At 48.2% G+C, this 19,486-nt stretch overlaps 1 protein-coding gene across 2 annotated transcripts in view; it reads left to right on the top strand.

The window, feature by feature from the left end:
* The first annotated feature begins 547 nt into the window (after positions 1 to 547).
* Tnn (tenascin N) overlaps positions 548 to 19,486 on the top strand; it is a 73,270-nt gene continuing 54,331 nt past the window's right edge. The window contains exons 1-6 of one of the 2 annotated variants that reach the window (XM_021722537.3): positions 548 to 782; positions 9,338 to 9,781; positions 11,105 to 11,479; positions 11,975 to 12,238; positions 15,767 to 15,952; positions 17,331 to 17,420. In XM_021722537.3, coding sequence (XP_021578212.2) covers positions 9,373 to 9,781; positions 11,105 to 11,479; positions 11,975 to 12,238; positions 15,767 to 15,952; positions 17,331 to 17,420 — 1,324 coding nt within the window. In that variant the 5' untranslated portion in view covers positions 548 to 782; positions 9,338 to 9,372. Of the gene's footprint in view, positions 783 to 9,002; positions 9,142 to 9,337; positions 9,782 to 11,104; positions 11,480 to 11,974; positions 12,239 to 15,766; positions 15,953 to 17,330; positions 17,421 to 19,486 lie in introns of those variants that run through there. The other variant, XM_078022360.1, reaches the window with a different exon arrangement.

Raw genomic sequence — 19,486 nt, forward strand, 5'->3', positions numbered from 1 at the left:
ACTGGAAACCGATGGGCTCCTTTCATTGTGGATCTGCACTCCAGAATCTACTCAGGAAGGCTGAGAGAGGAACCACCGGGAGGGAAGAGCGGCAGGTGCCACCTGTGACCCATTGAAATAGCTCTGGTTCATAGAAAGGAGAAGTCTGCCCATGAGATGGCAAAAGACGAAGGTGGCCTGCAAGGGGCACCACTGTCCTCACCTGGTCCGAGTGGGCCCAGAAGCCCCAGGTCTGCTCTCAGCCCCCTTCAGAGCCCTGCCGCTCCCAGGTACTCGAGAGATGGTGAGAGGTAGGAGTCAGAGCAGGCTAAAGGTCCTTTCCTATTTTAAAAGTAGGAGGCAATAAATCCCCAAATGCCTGCAACAGGAAAAACAGAAAGAGGCTTTTTAAATGTACTTCCCAACCCGAGACTCAGCTCCTGGCCAGGGGACGTGCAAACTTTTTTAATATCCTTATTCTGGATCCACTTAAATGGAAACAGCCTTTAGTATTTTTAGCTGTGTGTAATCGAAGTGAAAAAGAGGGGGAAATGTATATTTTTTTCTCCCCTAGTTAGAATAAGAGGATGAATTACTCAATCTTTAAAGGAATTTCTGCCAGTAAGGGAGGAAAATACCCAAGAGTCCCCTTTGGCTCCTCCTCTGGCCTAGACAGGATTTAAACTCAGGGAGGGAAGCCAAGGAGAGAAGAGTGAGGACAGACCAGCACCAGGGTCTTCAGCACCAGGAGCCCAGCTCGCAGGAGACAGGGGTGCCGGAAGCAGTGCCCAGCCGCCTCCCAGGTAAGTGCACCCATCGCTGAAGCTCTGCCTGTGAGAGGGAAGAAGGCTGCCGGGTTTGGATGGTCAGGGGCCACTGGACTCCTGTGCCTCAGTTCCAAACCTGAAAACCCAAGCAGTGTAATGCAGGTTAAATTCAAATCAGGAAATATCTTCCAGGACCTGCATATGACATCCTCAGCCAGAGTCACACTCTGTCCTCCGACAGGACTAAGTCCAGCATTTCCTTATCTGGCGAAATGCGGTAGGTATTGTACTAGCTGCTACCTGGAGTAGGACATGTTTAGATAAAGTGTTTCCTTGGAGTCGATCTAGCATGTATTTCTCATCTTTTTTCTTTGTTGACTTCTTTACAATGTCAAAAACCTCCTTAAAAAAGGTTCTTATCTGTTATATCTCACTGTTCTTTTAAATCCTAAATCTGAATTTTTATTTCAGTTATGATCAGGAAGCTAGTATAATTTTCTCTTTTTCTGGATTTCACATGCACCAACGAAGATTATATTTGCAAACTCACTTGCAGAACTTTAAGTTTTAATTGGTCTTAATTATTACCTGTAAGAGGACAATTTCTTTTCCCAAATTCCCAGTTACCTTCACAATGCCTCAAGGAAACCATTTTGAAACATCTCAAGAATGATGTGATTGGACTAGTTTTTGGAGGTCTGACTTTATTATTAATTTTTGTGGTTGGGAGGGAGCTGGGGAAAGAGGAGAAAGAATGAATGAGACTGTGCAGGATTTCACTTTAAAGTATAAAACTTGAGTTACTTAGATAAACATTTTTTTAAAAAAGGAACAATCTCAGTATAGAAATAACGAGTTCCCACAGCTGGACATAGATAAGCCACAACGTCCAAGTCACTGGTGTCGGCACCAAGGTGTTAGGTGATGCCTTCTGGGCCTGGGCTATGCACTAGAAGCTGGCAGGGACAGGATGAGCATGAAGACTCATTGCTGTTGGCATTTGGGCATTAGTTGCAGATCCAGAGTGACGGCTACAGTGTGGGGAGCAGGGACTCAGGAAGAAACAGTGTCAGCATCAGTCTCCTCTTTTCTGAGGGATAAAAGCACCTTACATGCTTCCACCCCACTTTGAGTCCTGCTGTATGCCCAAGTATGCAGACTGCAGCTGACTTCCAAAACAGAGAAAATGGGACCTATGACTCCAAATCGTCTCGTGGCTTCTGGTTTGCATCCAGTGCTGTTCTGTGGTTTGAAATGGAGGGTAGACCCAAGGTCTGTTTCTGAGAAATGCCTGAGGGAGTTGTGCCCAGGCCCATGGAAACTCTTGTCCATCCGCCACTCATTCCATAGCCCTGGCTCCTATAGGGTCTGGCTGCAGACATGAGATCATGGTTTAGGTTCTGTAGCAGCATTTGGAGCCACCAATCTGTGAGCCTGTGAAGCTGAGCTCTCAGGCCTAATCTCTGATGGACAGGGGCTTTGCCTGGTTCCACCACACTGGACTCTCATTAATGCCAACCAGCTGCCACGGAATTACTGCCCAGCGAGTGTGGGTGGAACAGAGCAGATCCTTGGAAATTAGCAATGGCTTCTCCTCCTTGATGGAAGGCAGGAACTTTGAAGTTATTCAATATGTGGAAAACCACACGTTTTAAACTAAACAGAGGATTTTAACTTTTCATTATGTGCCTCTCTTCATTATCATTTAGCTGGAGCAGAGTTTGCCATAGATGCCCCTTATACCCTTGGGGAATAGGGTTAATTCTGTATCAAATATCAGTCAGCTAGGGATTGGGTGTTTGGTTGGATGTGGAAAAAGAAGGTTCCTGAATTTAGGCCCTGTATCCATTTTATCTTGAAAGCTAAAGGAGGACTTTCTGTGAGAAAGTACTTCATCCCCTGGGGATGAGTGAATGCTCTGCTTGATGTTCGGGAAGAATCTCACAAGGGCTTAGCATAGCGCCTGGCATGTAAAAATGCTTGGAAAGTGGGAGCTACTGTTATCATCACCCACTTGAACCTTTTCAAGGCAGATTAAGATTAAGTTGACAAAACAAAATTAGACTGATGGGACCCCTGAGAAGCGACTGAGTGCTAACACTGGTTTAGGCGCCCCCTTTATCCTTTCTACCTGTAATGGGCAGCAACCCTGAAGGGAAGAGGTCTTAAGGAAGATGGTCATTGCACCACGGTGTGAGAATCATCTGCAGGCACTTCCTGGGGACTCACTGGGTGGATCCAATTGAACTGGGGTGGGGTGTACCCAGAATATGACCATATTAGGCCTATCACATAAGGCTACAATCTCATCCTCATCCTCACCTAGCCATCCCGAATCCTATGTGGAATGGCTATGTAGACAGTTCAGTGTCACAGACTAGAAATAAAAGTGCTTGTATGTACCTGGTTCAACTGGGAGTTGACCTAGGGCAGACAATGTGCCTTGGATGCCACTCACTCTTCCATACTGAGGGAGGAAGAGAGAGAGGAGAGGTCTTCAGTGCAGGATGAGTTGAGCCAGCATGGGTTCCTCAGCCACTGAGAACTCACTCTCCTGGACCAAGTACTTGGGTCACAAGACCCCCGAGTCACCCCTGAGTCATCTGGGGCCTAGGTTGGGGATCACCAGCAAAACATGCTCAAGAGAATTAATAAAGGAGTGACAAGTTTGCCAGTGACATTTGTGACTGATGCATCCCTAGCGCCCACCTCCTTCATTTCCCTCCATAGTTCAGTGATGTCCACTTTGTCATTTGGGGACAGAATATCTTAAGTGACTCCTCTGGAACTCCAGGATAATACCATTTCCCCCCTAAAAGCTAAAGCAGTGGCTCTCATTTGCCTGTGGTCAACCATAGAGGCAGGATGAGGTAATGAGGGAATGAGAGAAGGCCCTGGATAAAGATCTGTAACAGTGGTTAGAAACTGGCTACCGATCTCTTTGGTGTAAGTAGTACTGTTATTTCCTGACACAGAGTGTGTGTCCTTCTTTGGAGAGAATGAGGTGACATAGAGGTCTTCTGGCCTGGAGTCAGAGAGGACTGTTGGGATTGGGAGTCTGGCCTTCTCTCCTATCAGACTCTGCCCCAGCACCCAGGGACCTTGTGCACTGTGGTGTCTCCTGGGAAGGGAATTCTCCAGCTTCTCAGGAAATTGGCTGGGATTAAACTCCCTATTTGGGAAAGAACTCATCTTTCCAAGGACCAAGGGGTACTAAGGGGTCCTTAACACTCTAGATGCCTCTAACAGAGAATGTCATCAATTGACCACCAGCATTTTGAGGATTAAATGAGAATAATGTTTGTAAAGTATTTGGCACAGTACTCATCACCTTTAAACACCCAAATTCCAGTGGCTATTATTTAGTTCAGAAAATATTTAGCCAGAACTGTACTGTGAGACTGGGAATACAGAGGGGATCAACACAGTATTAGCCACTGTCATCCCTGAGCTTATAAGGATATCTGGGTAGAAGCATCCATATGGATTTTGGGGCTGTTAATGTTTGTCTGGAAATTAAAGCCACAGAACTAGGTGCGGCTACCAAGAGGACGTAGAGCACAGGTAGAGAGCCCTGAGACATCAGCAGGTCTCTGAAGGCAGACTCGAGGGCCATCCATCCAGCTCAGACTCAGCAAAACCTTCAGAAGAACAATACCAAGCAGTTTGTTCCTGTCTCTCTGCTGTACCCAGCCCTCTCCTACAGTCAGAATTAAACACATGCTCAGCTGCAGCAAAACAGTGAATTTGACGAGCCCCTGGTTTCCAGGTATCTTGTATGCACTTTTCCTGTATGTAAATGCCCTTTGCCTCTTGCACTCCTGCAGCATTTACCCCACTTTCCATAGGGAGCTACCCCTCCATAGGATGAATATTCATCTCTATTCACAAGTCTCATCCTGTTTTTTTCTCAGTGAAACTGGGAGCCCTCCAACCCAGCCCTGGGGAGCTCAGTCTGTGGTGTGCAGTGCATATCTAAGCAGCGATGAAGTCATCCCTTCCTTGTGCTGTTCAACATGGAAAGTCTCCTGCCACGTGTTGGAGTGGGAGCCCACAGCTTCTCTCCTTGCTCGATACACTTGTTAGGTTGAGGATTTCCCAGCTCATCTTCTTTCGAGAAATTACCCTGCCCAGGAAAATCTGATCTCAACATGTGAAATCCGAGAGGCTGCAATTAATGAGCACATCTTGTTACAATTCAGAAGGACAGGCGACAGGGAGGGCTGTGAGAGCTTCTGGGGTTTCTCATATTCCAGGCTTCAAAACAAACACAGTGAGACGGGCTTTGGGCAGCCTTGCTGTGGTTTATGGCGAGAGTCCCTGGCTTTTTTGCATTTGTTCAGAACTAATTCAGAAAAACATCTGCACTCCATTTAGGTCTCAGGAATAGTCAGCCACAGGCCGGGGGTGGGCAGAGAGGCTTCTCTGGCTCTGTTGCTCCCCAGGAGGGGGATGTAGGGTGGAAACACTGTAGGAGCTTCGGTGATGGACGTGTGCTGTTACTGGAAATTGCAGAGTGTGCAAGCTGAAGGGCCCCATAGCTGGAGACCCCACACCTGAAGTGTGGCCTTGCCCCCCTCTGTGGTGTGGTCAGAGGCACTTGGCTCAGTGTCTCTGAGCCTCAGTTCCCACCCTGAGGAGTAAGTGGAGATCTGGAGTGTGCCTTTTGGGTCACGGGTCTGAACCTTTAAGATGGCGATGGCGACATCTCATTATTTCTGTCCATCTGCCTTCTAACTCACTACAGGCTTTCCTGCTTCCTCTGTCCTCACAGCAGTCCCCAGCAGATTCCCGAGTTTTCTGGTTGCTTTTGGGCTTAGAAAAGAACCACTTTTTGAAGGCAAATCTGTTTCAATATCAGAGCCTCAGTTTCCTTCCTCTCTCCCAGCTCAGGCATGAGGTTGGAGACCACACGCAGGAGGGCAGGGCCATGGTCAGCCAGGTACTTCCCTTCTTCCACTTCTCACCAACCGAGAGCAGCTCTGGTTTCCCCAGGTGCTGCCTGTTGCATGGTGGGGGCTGGGGAAGCAGGCCAAGGACTCTCTTATTTAGCTGGGACTATAGTTCCCTCCAGTTACTGAATGCCCATGAAATGGCAAACTCTGAGCCAAGTGCCCACCTCTGAATTATTCTTGGCCAGAGTCAGGTATTGGTCTCTCTTCCTGCCACCCTCCTGTTCTCCCTAACCTCACCCCAACCCAAACCTGTCTTAAAGCAGCTCTCTTTAAAGTCTGCAGACACTTATTACCCACTGTCCAAATCCCAGGACAGTCAGAACAGCCCCTACATCCCACTCCTGCTGCGAGGGCAGAGCCCTGCTCCTGAGGTGCAGTAGGTGCTTGGGAATGTGAGCTGCCATGATTATTACTAGCCCCAATACACACTTCGGATGATTGGAGAATCAAGAGGAGTGAATGGAGCAAAATAGTAACACGAATTCTCTCTTCCAAAATGGCTAGAAGGGTACAAGCCCCCAGCACATGAAAACGGCTAAGGCTCCAGGGGGTGGAAGTGCTTCTACCCAGATGTGATCATTGCACACTGAATACATGTGTTGAATTATCACACTGTGTCTGTAAAGCCGCACAGATGTTATGTCTCAATAAAAGAAGAACTCTTTATTGGCATCATTCTGATTAGTTCTCAGTGGTAGCACATCCCTTGGGTATGAGGTATATAGTACCTGTGTCCAAATGAGGGAATTGCCTGGGGACATGAATATACTAAATTCATTTGCTATTTTCATGAGACACTCATTAGTTATCTGTCAATACTGAGCTCATTTGCTGGTAGTATAAGAACATCATGCTGACAGACCCAGCACAGGCTTGCAATAGTGTGGACCTGGTTTGAATCCTGCCTCTGCCACCTACTAGTTGAGCAACCCCTGGTAATTGCTTTACCTCTCAGACCTGGTTTCCTCTCCCACTAAGTGAGGAGCACAACACTGACCTTCCACAGCACCTCGGAGCCTTAATAGTGAGGCTCCATGCAGCTGGCCAATGGCCAGCATGCAGCAGCAACTGGACAACAGAACTTTGCTGTAATGTATTGTAATATTATTTTTTAAATTTAATTTTTAAAAATATATTTATTTTTTCAGTTGTAGTTGGACATAATACCTTTATTCCATTCATTTATTTTTATGTGGTACTGAGAATCGAACCCAGCGCCCTGCGCGTGCTGGGTGAACGCTCTACCACTGAGCCTCAATCCCAGCCCCCCATTATTTTTATTTTAAATAATGATTATACCAGGGCCCTTCATCCTTTATTTTCTCTATTTTCTGATACCTAATAAATGATAACCATTTAAAAGAAAAAATTTTTACTCTGTACTAGAATTTGTGATTAGGAAGGTTTATTCCTTTTTCTGACCTGTGTAGTTGTCCTCCAGGTCAGTTCTTTTGATGGTCTTGTGCTGTTCTAGCTATTAAGCTGGAAGAGAGGCAGCATCTGGCAAGGCCCTGTGAGGCTGCTAGGATGCTGACGATGGTCTAGCTCTCAACCTGATTGTGGGTGCAAGGCTGACTGATGTCTTTACCAGTCATTAAAGCAGAGCTGTTTATGTGCTACTTTTTACTCTAAGTACAATCCTTCACAATTAAAAAAAAAATGGGGATGAACAGGAAATCACTTGGTAGGCTCTTTTTTTTTTTTTTTTTTTTGCGGTCCTGGGGATTAAACCCAGGGCTTTGTGTATGGAAGGCAAGCACTCTACCAACTGAGCTATATCCCCAGCCTTGGTAGACTCTTAAAAACAAAACAAATCCCAGACTGTCTATTGAGCTCTTGCTGGGTGCTGGGCACGGTGCTAAGCACTCTGATGACAGGAGGCAGCAGCATCCTTCCTGTCTGAGGAGGAGGCTAAAGCAGAGAAGGGCCCACCCAAGGCTGACACGCTGGGGCCTGTGTGGTTTGTTCTTAGGCTGCCTCTCACCATGTGCAGGAAAGCCTGGGTGGAGGAGGACGCAGGCCCAGGAAAGGACTTTCAAACTCTCACACCAACAATTAAATACAAGTTTGTGTGGGTTGCAGAAGTCCATTGTCAAGGGGCAGCTTGGTGGATGGGTTTCTAGATACCTGTGGCCACGCAAGCTCACCTGGTGAATGAGGTTCCTGTGTGTCCTGTGAGCCCACCTGGGTCTCTACGTCTGCCCTGCCTTGACTCTTTAGTAGTCAGAGTATACAACTTCCCAGATGGGAATTAGGGGAACCAGAGGGGAGAAGGGTCCATCTGCCACTGATGGCGGTGAAGGCCCATATCGCCCCCTAGTGGCCAAGGAGGTGAAACATAACTGCCTGACACCAGGCCACCCTTGACCCCTGGCCTGGAGTAATAGGGACTGAACCCCTTAGTGTGAGACTCTGTGCCTTTGCCTTAGGACAACAATATGATGAATGCACCTTGGACCCCAGCCGTAAAAGGTTCAGGTTAGCAGGGAGACAAGCTGTCTTCAAGAGCGACTACAAGAGACCACCAGAGAGGGACCATTCAGTACTCTGAACGCTTAGCAGAGGGAGAGCTGGTTTCCAGCTGGGTTGAGATAGAGGATGGGGGGGGCAGGGGAAGAAAGAGAGAGAGAGAGAGAGAGAGAGAGAGAGAGAGAGAGAGAGAGAGAGAGAGAGAGAGAGAGAGAGAAAGACCTCGTGGATGAGGTTCTTATGTTTCGTTGGTATGTCTGTGGAGGCAGGATGCTGGCTTTGCAGCCAGTGATTTGGATCTGAGTAAAGATCTGCCCTTGAGGCTGTGGTGTTGTCCAGGGTGACTTGTTCGGCCTCTGAGCCTCTACTTCCTCATCTGCGCAAAGTAACATGACATCACTGTGATGAGCCTGGTCTTTGGAGTCAGGTTATCTGGCCTCAAATCCTCCCACTGGGATGGGGCTGCAGCTCATTGTTACAGTGCTTGACTGGCATGTGTGAGGTGCTGGGCTCCATTCTTAGCTCCTCTCTCTCTCTCTCTCTCTCTCTCACACACACACACACACACACACACACACACACACACACACTCAAATAAGTTAAAAAATCCTGCCACTTTTGTTTGTGTGCCTGTGAGCAAATCATGTAAGGTAGCTGTATCTCAGTTTCCCTGTCTGTAAAATAGGAGTAATAATATATTTCACAAAGGGTCACCAGGCTCTAATGAGTTAGCTGACGTGAAGCACTTGGAACAGTGCCTCTCACATCACAAGGACTCCACGTGCAGCTATTATTGCTGATATTATGCAGAGGATAATATTAGGGCTGTTGACAAGATTAGGGATTAGGACCAAAGCCTGGCACACAGTGGGCTCTCAACACAAGACGGCTGTTCTCCTTGCTATTGTCAAAGTGCAGGTGAACCTAGAATTAGAAGTGAGAGCAAGGAAGCTCCAGATGGTGTGAAAAGGGTAAGCAAAGGCAAGAGGCAGGACCATGCCTGTGTGAGCAAGGAACAGAAAATAGTATTGCTCAGCCCTCAGGAGATCTAGGATGAGTTCTTTCTGTTGGCTTCCCATCTTCCTATGGCCTCTTTGGGACCTGCTAAAAACACCAGTTTCCCTCAACAAATCGCATGGCTTTCTTTTGTATTTTTTCTGGCTACAGGTCTCAGGGAGGGTCTGCTCCTTGTCTCTCCAAGGATGGGTCTCCAGGGAATGTCCAGCTTCCCCCTGGGGTTCCTGCTTGGCTCTGTGTTCCTGGTGGCTTCGGCCCCAGCCATGCCTGAGTCTCAGGGCTGCAGCAACAAGGAGCAACAGGTGACCGTCAGCCACACCTACAAGATTGATGTGCCCAAGTCTGCCCTGGTCCAGGTGGAAACTGACCCCCAGGCCCTCAGTGATGATGGGACCTCGCTCTTGGCCCTGGGGGAGGCCGGGGAGGAGCAGAACTTCATCTTCAGGCACAACATCCGCCTTCAGACGCCACAGAGGGACTGTGATCTGGCAGACAGCGTCCAGGACCTCCTGGCCCGGGTGAAGAAGCTGGAGGAAGAGATGGCAGAGATGAAGGAGCAGTGCAGCGTCCAGCGCTGCTGCCCAGGAGCTGCTGGTGAGTTGTCCAGTCACTCAGCACTCACTTGGGGCACCCACGGGCCTCAGGAGCACTCTGAGGCTGCACAGTCTCACATCTCACTCTGGGTTCTCTCTGGGATCCGGCTGGTTCCCACTATTTATTCCTTGGTTTCAGCTCCAGGGGACATCTGGATGCCTGATCAGGGAGGGACCAGCAGCTCTTGAAGACACCAGACTCCTGGGGCAATGTTTCCAGATGGGTCTGGCTTCTAGGGGCTTTCTTACCTGTGGACCCAATCTCCACTCAAAGGGGAAGCAGGGGGTGTGCAGGAAAGATGGAGGCCATCGGTGACTTGGCAAATTCCTTAAGTCTCCTCAACTGTCCAATCAGGATGATTCCATCAGCCAACCTAGTTCTGAGAATTACAGATGATATGTAATAGATTCCTGGCCAGTGATAGATGTTCTGGAGGTTGTGACTATTTAATTAGTAATAAAATGTCACAATTTGATTTTACAAATAATGAAGTTCCCTCTGTCCCACCCTTTTAAAAACATGAGACACCTAGATTGAACCAGAGGACAACCAATGGTACTGAGACACAGATTTTTATATCTGAAGGAACTGCTAGGGTTGAGAGCACTTCCTCAATGCCAGGTACAAATGTAGGCACCAGGGACACTGCCATGAATAGAACAGTGTGGTCCAGTCCCTGAGGAGCCGCCTCTTAGACACATCCTTAGGAAGGAAAGGTATTCTGAGAAGCCAGACAGGTGTTCTGAGAATGGACAGAGAGGGCACTGCGCTCGGTGGCCTGCCCTTCCCCTGCCTCTTACCATAAAGGGCTACAGAATGGAGCCAGGTTAAATCCCCCTGCCAGGCCCCTGTGCCCATCATTGAGACTGGACTATTTTGCAGCTTCAGGGAATCCTTTTTTCTGAGGCCTTCCTAGGTCTAGCCCCACTCACCCAGGGCTAGAGGACAATCTCCCTCCTGCCTGGCAGAAGCCAAGTCCCTTTGTGTCAGCCAGCAACCTGCCACGCTTGGAACATTCAAGGCCCATTCCTAGGAAAACCCTGAACAGTTCTCATCATTCAGAGGGGACAGAACCCAGGGAGTCATCTGGGAAGGGAAAAGGGTGGGGTCCATAGCTTCTCAGACCAAGAAAAAGAAAAAACTGCCTGTAGCTTTGGCAGGTTAGAGGTGGGCCCAGCTGGAAGGGGCCGAGGCTCTGGACAGAGAACTGGAACTGGAACCGGGTCATCCCCAGAAGAGCCAGGAAGACCCAGATACCCCAAGCCTTCTCTAACCCGTCTCCAAGGAGATGGCCATCTACCATGGTTTCCTCTCTTCCCCCAGACTTGAGCCGCCACTGCAGTGGCCACGGGACCTTCTCCCCTGACACCTGCAGCTGCCACTGCGAGCAGGGCTGGGAGGGCGCCGACTGCGAGCTGCCGGCCTGCCCCGGGGCATGCAGCGGCCACGGGCGCTGCGTGGACGGGCTCTGCCTGTGCGACGACCCCTACGTGGGGCCCGACTGCGCCTACCCCGCCTGCCCCCAGGATTGCAGTGGGCACGGTGTGTGCGTGCGCGGGGTCTGCCAGTGCCACGAGCACTTCACGTCGGAGGACTGCAGCGAGCAACGCTGTCCGGGCGACTGCAGCGGCCACGGTTTCTGCGACACTGGCGAGTGTTACTGCGAGCTGGGCTTCACTGGCCCCGACTGCTCCCAGGGTGAGAGCTGAGACGTGCCTTGGGGCCTTGTTTGTTTCCACCTATGGTGTCCACTCCTTGAACCATCACTTGCACTTGGTCCTGTGAGGGGGTATCGACCTTGAGCCTGATTTCCTGGTGGGCTTCTTAAACACGCATGCCCCAGAGCTTGTGATCCTGCAGGTCTGGGCTGGGGCCTGAGAATTTGCATTTCTGCAAGTTCCCATGTAATGTGATGCTGTTGCTTTGGGGCCTGAACTTTGAGGACCACTAAAGACTCTGTTTGTGTGAGGTTTGCACCTGTTCTTCCCCCACCCTGTGGGAAGGTATCAGTATTAGCTCCTAACCAGATAACAATTTAAGCGTGTGTCCCATAACAGGAACATACTTAAGTCTCCTCCTCCAGGCCTGCCATCTTAGTGCCAAGTGTGCAGTAGGTGCTCACTGAACACCCACTGGCTAGATTCCCATGCTTGTTCCACACCCACCCCTCACCTGTTCCTGTTCTGCACACAGTGGTGCCCCCCCAGGGCCTGCAGCTACTCAAGAGCACAGAGAATTCCCTGCTGGTGAGCTGGGAGCCCTCCAGTGACGTGGACCACTACCTCCTCAGCTATTATCCCCTGGGGAAGGAGCTCTCTGTGAAGCAGATCCAGGTGCCCAAGGAGGAGCACATCTATGAGATCCCTGGCTTGCTCCCTGGAACCAAGTATATAGTCACCCTGCGAAACGTGAAGAAAGATATTTCCAGCAGCCCTCAGCATCTCCTGGCCACAACAGGTGAGGAAGCAGCCAGATGCCCCAGGGTTCCCAGGAGAGGCCCCACTTTGGGTGTTTTCTTACACTTTCCCCACAGATACCCTTCTGTGGGTCAGGACATTGTAGATAGTTTGAAAAATATAACCATTAGGTTCTGGAGAAGAGTCCCAGTTCTGTCTTCTCTCGTTGCTCCCAGATTATTGGGTCCTCCATGTCAGTAATGACAGCCTGCTGATTTGGGGTTTAAGGGGTCCTTTGTGTCAAGTCTGGCTGCTTTGCACCCCACATAAGCAGCCAAAGAGCAAACCTGCATCCCTGGCCCTTCATGGAAACTCCAAATCCTTCAGCAAGTTCAAGTAGGAATGCGTAAGAAGCTGCTGAAGCTGCCTGCGTCAGTTAGATTCATCTCAGCAGGAAAGAGAGGAAAACAGAAGTGAAGGAAGTTTAGGGAAGAGGTTGTTTACAGAGGCATGTTGGAGAGCAAAATACGAGGACTAGCATCAGTGGAGATCCAGCCCAGCCAGAAAGGGAGAGGGGCAGGCATAGGTACTCAATGCAGAGAAATGTTCAGGAAAGATACCTGATGAGGCACTTTTGGTGAAGGAATGCAGGCAGGCACTGTTTCCCCACAGGAAGGGAGTAAAGATCAGTTTCTTGAACTCTCTCCTGCTTTCTGCTGGTGACTGCTGCTGGCTGATCCCAGAGGCTAGAGGGCAAGGCCCTTGGCTGACTTGATTCATAGAGGTTGCAACCTGCGCTAGAGAGCAGGATGGAGGCTGATGGGGCCTGGCTTACAGGGACAGTCTCCTGTGTACCACCAAATATCACCAAAATATTTGGAAGAACAAGCATCACGGCTAATATCATCAGGGCAAATGCATTTTCCTCTCGGTGAATGCAAAGCAATGAGCCCAACCAGGAAACAAGAGTGGAGAGAGCTTTGATACTTGCAGCAGGTGCACAGAGTGCCAGGGATAACTCTCAAAGCAGTGTTCTCCTCTGAACAAAGAAAGCTGGGGCTTTTATTAGAAAACTCATACATATTCATTTAGGAAAGACTCATAATCACTTGTAGAGGTGGGCATATTCCTGAGCATGCCCAGCTTGAGGTCATACATTATAGGTTGAAAAAAAATGGTGGATAGGGATGCCTCTGGGTGAAGAATTTAGTATTATAATAAAAAGAATGAGTCAGAGTGACTTAGCCATTTTGGCTGGTTCCTGGTAAGTTTCTCTGAAGGTCTTTAACAACAGCAGTAGCAGCAGCAGCAGCAAAAATAGCTTTGAAGGCACTGCTGATAGTCTTTTGAAGTGGCAGAGCTTTTCCCCCTGTTAGTATAGGTGCTTGCCCCTAAAATTGCCTATCTAGCAGCTAATATTCACTTCTTAGAAATTCTTGTTTCCTCATGAAAGTTCTTAAAGCAACTTAGATCTTCCAGGGTTTGGAGAAATCTAGCTGTTTGAATGACTCCGATTCATTCCTTTACTCAAAACATTTTAACTGAGCACCTGTCATGTGCCAGATACTGTACAGGGGCTAATGATCCTCCTGGGAGAGAGCCAGGTAGATCCAGGTGGATGGGACTTTGGCATGTAATGAGTCATCTTTGCAGAAATGCCAGGCTGCTTGTCCTTCTTTGATGGTGGGAATAGGGTGGGAGTAGGGATGGGTCAGAATTGAAAAGGGCCAGGAAAGACAGTACCTTGAGGGCACAATTTCTGATCACCCTTGTTGGTGCCCTCTAGCCAAAGACACCTAGTTACATCCCTGTAGTTGAACAGGTTGGATTTATTGATTGTTTTAGCTTGGAGAATGCACACCATGGGGACTCATGGGGACATCTCAGTAAGAGAGTGTAAGAAAGGACTGGAGTATATGGAGGACTGGTTATAGGCTTGGGTTAGGTAATTTGGGGGAACTAGGGGTAATTCTGTGGGTGGTATCTTAGAGGATCTTATCTAGAAAGAGGATAGACTGGAGGGAGGCTGAAGGAGAGGGGATGTTTCATTGTTTGTGTGGCAACAGTCATATTTGTGTCTGTGTTCGGATGTGGTCACAGAATGGCCTGTTTTTGCTACAGAGTGGTCTTGTCTGATGCTCATGTTCTGGTAAGGGCTCTAGGTCCAACAGAACACCAAGCCCTAGCTGTGAAAAGCCCTAACTGCTTTTCTCCTTTCCCTCTTTTTATCTGTAGCTGCATCTGCCTACAGACAGGAGTGTCTAGCCTCACAGGGAAAGAGTAATATCTGTTCAGAAAGTTGTAGCAACTTTTGCATCTTGAAAACCATCTGAACTATTGGCATCTTGCTCTAGGGACTTGTAGAGTCTGGCTACTGTGAGGTTTGTCTTTCTGTCTAATCGGATTCAAGTTAAAACCTCTGTCTTTTGCTCCTCAGGGGAGCCTCAGACCCAGCAAGGCTTATCATCCTCATCATAATCTTGAACATTCTCATTAAGTCCTTGCCTTTTCATTTGTGAACCCCTCCCCAATCCCTTAAGCCATGTAGGCCCTCTACTACAATCTGCGTGTCACCTTCGTTACTCTCCTCCTGACCTGTCTTTGGGGAATTTCATCTTTGAAGGATGTCAAGAAACAGGACCTGGGCTACCGGTGGAAGCCAGCAATGGGAGGGCATGCTTCCGAGAAAGGCTCTGAGGGGCTGAGTCAGGGACACTCCAGGGGACCAAGGGACCTTGACATCACCAAGTTCACACCCTGCCTGATGCATGAGTTCCCTGACCCACATCCTTGACAACTGGTCAGCCAGCTGGGTGGGAACACCTCCAAGAAGGTGAAGGTGGAGAAGTGACTGGAAGAGGACAAGGTTGAGAACCTGGGGACTTGTCTTCCCTTCAAGGTCAGGCTCGATTGGCCTGGGAATAGCTGTTGGAATTCAAAGTACTCCCCAAAGACTCCAGTCAGTGCCCTGCTCCCTGAAGTTCTTCCCTAAGAGCCACATCAATGATCCATTTCTCTGTATTAATTATAATTTCACAGTTCTTTTCCCCTGAGTGGAAGGGCAAAGATTTAGCCTAAAGTACTTTGCTATGAATAAAGCTGAGCAGGCGCTCTCCTGCTTCACAGGGGAGGCAGCTGGGGTGGCACGAGAACACCAGGTACCTGGCGGGAAGTACTAAAATTCGTTAGAACTGCAGGAAGGCTTCATAGAAGGACCAAGTTGAAATTCACCTACTCTATAGTTTAGCTTTGAGTTAATCCTTAGAGAAGAATTTGAAAGTGAAGGACTATAATTTGGGATATGGAGGGAGGAGCTATGTGTATGATAGAAGTTATACTATAGAAAATTTGGAATGCGTTTCCCAAACTTTATGCAGAAAGGCCAGAGCGTCTCATTCTGAGGTGGTCTCTAAGGGAAGGGATGCGGCCCCTGCAGGGTGACCACTTAATTCAGAGCAATATCTGATCCTTGTTAAGGACCCTGTCCTAGGGTTGAGGCCAGCTCTCCGTGTAGCTGATGGCCATTACAGACCATGGGGACCTCTGCTCCTCACTGCTGTCTCCTGTGCTCTCTGACCCCTGACCCTAGATCTTGCTGTGGTTGGCACTGCCTGGGTGACAGAAGAGACGGAAAACTCCCTGGACGTGGAGTGGGAGAACCCGCCGACCCAGGTGGACTACTACAAGCTTCGGTATGGGCCCTTGACAGGGCAGGAGGTGGCTGAAGTCACTGTGCCCAGGAGCAGTGACCCCAAGAGCCGATACGACATCACTGGTAAGAGCTGCACTGAGGATGTGAGGTGTTTGCTGAGGAGGGGGAAGTGTGTGGGGGGGTGGGGGGGTGGGAGGAGGTTGAGATAGGTCTGTGGAGCCCTGGGAGGGTTGGGTTGGCAGGCCCTGGAGGGGTTCCTGTTTTAGATGACTAAGTAGTTGCTGGGAGCTGGAACTCAGGAAAGGGGGATGCAGAGGGGTTGAGTTTTGCAAGGCTTGAAGTTTATATAATTCTCAGGGTCGTGTGTGTGTGTGTGTGTGTGTGTGTGTGTGTGTGTGTGTGTGTGTGTGTGTGTGTGTGTGTGTGTGTGTTGTGTGGTGGGGATTGAACCCAGGGCCCTGTGTGTGCCAGGCAAGCACTCTACCAACTGAGCTATATCCCCAGCCCCTTTCAGGGCCTCTTGAGGAGCAGGAGTGCGCAGTTTTGAGTACTCAGGCACAGGCCTGGGAAGGAGCCCTTGCAAGTTGGGGCCCCAAGGCTTATTCGCTCCATGGCTAACCCTCCTATACGGTCTTGTTCTGCCCTCTTCTCCTTCCGCTCCATCTTGAGTAGGAATATGTGCATATCCACGCACTACTTTTTTCTGAACTTTGCTCCTGGGGTCTGAATATTTGTATAAGGAGGAACAATCTCTCCTCTCTCTCTCTCTCTCTCTCTCTCTCTCTCTCTCTCTCTCTCTCTCTTCTTTCTTTTTTTTTTTTTGTACTGTGGACTGAACTCAGGGCACTCGACCACTGAGCCACATCCCTAGCCTTCTTTTGTATTTTATTTAGAGTTCTCAATTGCTGAGGCTGGCTTTGAACTCGCAATCCTCCTGCCTCAGCTTCTGGAGCCACTGGGATTACAGGTGTTTGCCACAGTGCGTGGCTAGGGAGGAACAATCTTTCAAATTGCTTCTACAGAGAAATAATTAAAAAAAAAGAAAGGTGTGGAGAGGGAGTAGGTATTATAGTGAAAAGCAAAGAGACTTTTTTGGCGTGGTGCTGGGGATTGAACCCAGAGCCTTGTGCATGTGAGGCACTCACTTTACCAACTGAGCTATATCCCCAGCATGGAAAGAGACTTTTAAGGGAAGATAATTGTTGGAAGCAGAAAAACTTTTGGGGTTATGAATAAAATTGGAAGATAAGTGCTAGAAGGCCCAATAAGGAACCAGAGCTCGGACTTCACCTCCTCTGTCCTGTGCCCCCCACCATCAGCCTCTTCAGTGATGCCTTCTATTTCACCCATCCTGGGGCTCTTTATCTGCCCGTACCCTGAGTCTTTGGGAGGGAAGCAGAATCCCTCATCTCCCCTCCACAAGAGAAGTCTGGGGGAAGGGCAGTGTTGGGGGAGGGGGCTGGAGTCTGCCCTCACTCTAGCACTGGCTGCTTGTTTCCAGGTCTGCAGCCCGGGACAGAGTATAAGATCACAGTTGTCCCCATACGAGGCGATCTGGAGGGCAAGCCAATTCTCCTGAATGGCAGGACAGGTAAGAGCTGCTTGGCGATACTTTCATGTTTAATTGTGTTTGCATTCAGGTATTGTTCTTGGTTGACTCTTTTCTGGATAAAAATTCTAGGATTTGCAGGCAGAGAGATTCTACCTCTTTAGATGTGTGGACATCTTTTTTCAGGAACATGAGAGGGAAAGCAGACTTCTCCTGTTTCAAATTTTTCTTGCCTAGAAAATGTCCCCCACAATCCTGGAGTCAAAGGTACCCTGGCACCTTTGTATTCATCTCAATTGTTTCAATCACTGGACTTTGGACCTAGACACTCAGTTTCATATTATCCAAGGACAGGGTGGCCTGTAAGTTTTTTCTTGCCTGATTTGTTCCTGATGTTCACATTCAGGCTGTCCACTTTGAAATATGAAAATATATTAAAGGCCCTCACATGGGAGTAGTGGCATAGTTACTATCTGTGTATTGAGAAAATACATAATGACAAAATGTTTCAAATCAGTAATTTGTAATTTACAAATTTATAACTTATATTAATCATAACAGAATTTGAAAACATCATAGGCATATATACAAGACATCTATGTAACAGCTTTTAAATAATATTTGTGCCTATATTGAATTGGGAGCCTCCTATAGTCACTCTGTTCCTGCCTGCCCCAGGTGGGAAGCTGTGATCTAGAAGGTGATGGAACTGGTGGAGGCTAATTCTTGGAGACAACAAAGATGGGATCTTTGGATTTTGAATCTTCCTTGGAAATTTTTTTAGTTCTTTCCAACCCAATCTCGGAAGTAGCTAGTTGGGATGGTGAGAATTGGGGGGAGATGAGGCAAGGATTGAATTCACTATTTTAATTGTTTAACAGATTGTGTATCTAAAGTATGAAAGAGTTATAGTTGAATGATTTTAAAGGATAAGATATAATCTAATTTATAAACTAGACAACATAGACTCTGTAGCCTGCCTGAATTGTGGACTAGCGAAACGTTATAGTGAGTTGGAAAATGACAAAGACTTCCCCGTTTCTTTCTCTGTAGCTTTGAATTCACTGAGAATTTACTCAGTGCCGGGCATTATACCCACGAAGCACTTTTCATGAATTATCTCATTTAGTTCTCAGCGATTATATGTTGTAGGGACTAATATGATTTCTATGTCATATGCATAATCAAACTAAGATTCAGAGAAGTTAAGCTCAGGAATCATCTAGCCAGGAAACGACAGATTTGTGTGCGGTTTGTGCACATCTAAGCCTTTGGGCTTAGCCACAAAGGTGAAGTGTTTCCCAGTTTGATGATTCTATAAGAGATGAACACATTCTCCTCTCTTACAGCGTCAACAGAACACAGAATACCTCACCTAGGGTCACCGAACTGTGTGTGGGGATTTTTCCTCATATACCCAGAAGTTCTCCACCAGACACCAAAGGAGTGTCCTGTAATTCAATTCAAGTCGGACACTCTACCTGGAGATAGTGTCAGATCCCACAGACTAAGGGCTCAGTCTCCCAAGACCCTTCTTGCTTCAGATACTAGACACATCCTAGGTTGTCATTTGTATTTACAAGCAATCAACAGTGAGTTGAGGTTCCTAGGACTCTTTCCTTGGGTTCTATTAATTTGCTAGAGTAGCTCACAGAACTCAGGGAAACACTATACTTACGTTTACTTATTTATTGTAAAGACTATTGCACAGGATGCAGATAAACAGCCAGATGGAAGAGATGCACAGGGCAAGGTCTGGGGGAAGGGAATGGAGATTCCACACCCTTTCTGAGCCCACTACCCTCCTGAAACTGCCATGTGTTCAGTAACCAAGGTGCTCTAGGAACCCTGCCCTTTGGGTTTTCATGGGGGCCTCATGTGGTAGTCATGACTGTTTAAATCACTGGCATCTGGTGATACCTCAACCATTACCCCCCTTCCCCACACCAGTCTTGATGAGGGGAGTGGTACTGAAATGCAGCCAGCCTGTGTCCTTCGGCTATCCAGGAGCTCCCAGTCATTTTCCTCTCATTAGCATACAAAAAACTACTAATCATTTTGGAAAGTCCAAATGTTTTAGGAGCTGTGTGCCAGGAAAAGGGACAAAA

Source organism: Ictidomys tridecemlineatus, chromosome 10 (assembly GCF_052094955.1).
Source record: "Ictidomys tridecemlineatus isolate mIctTri1 chromosome 10, mIctTri1.hap1, whole genome shotgun sequence".
Taxonomy (NCBI): domain Eukaryota; kingdom Metazoa; phylum Chordata; class Mammalia; order Rodentia; family Sciuridae; genus Ictidomys; species Ictidomys tridecemlineatus.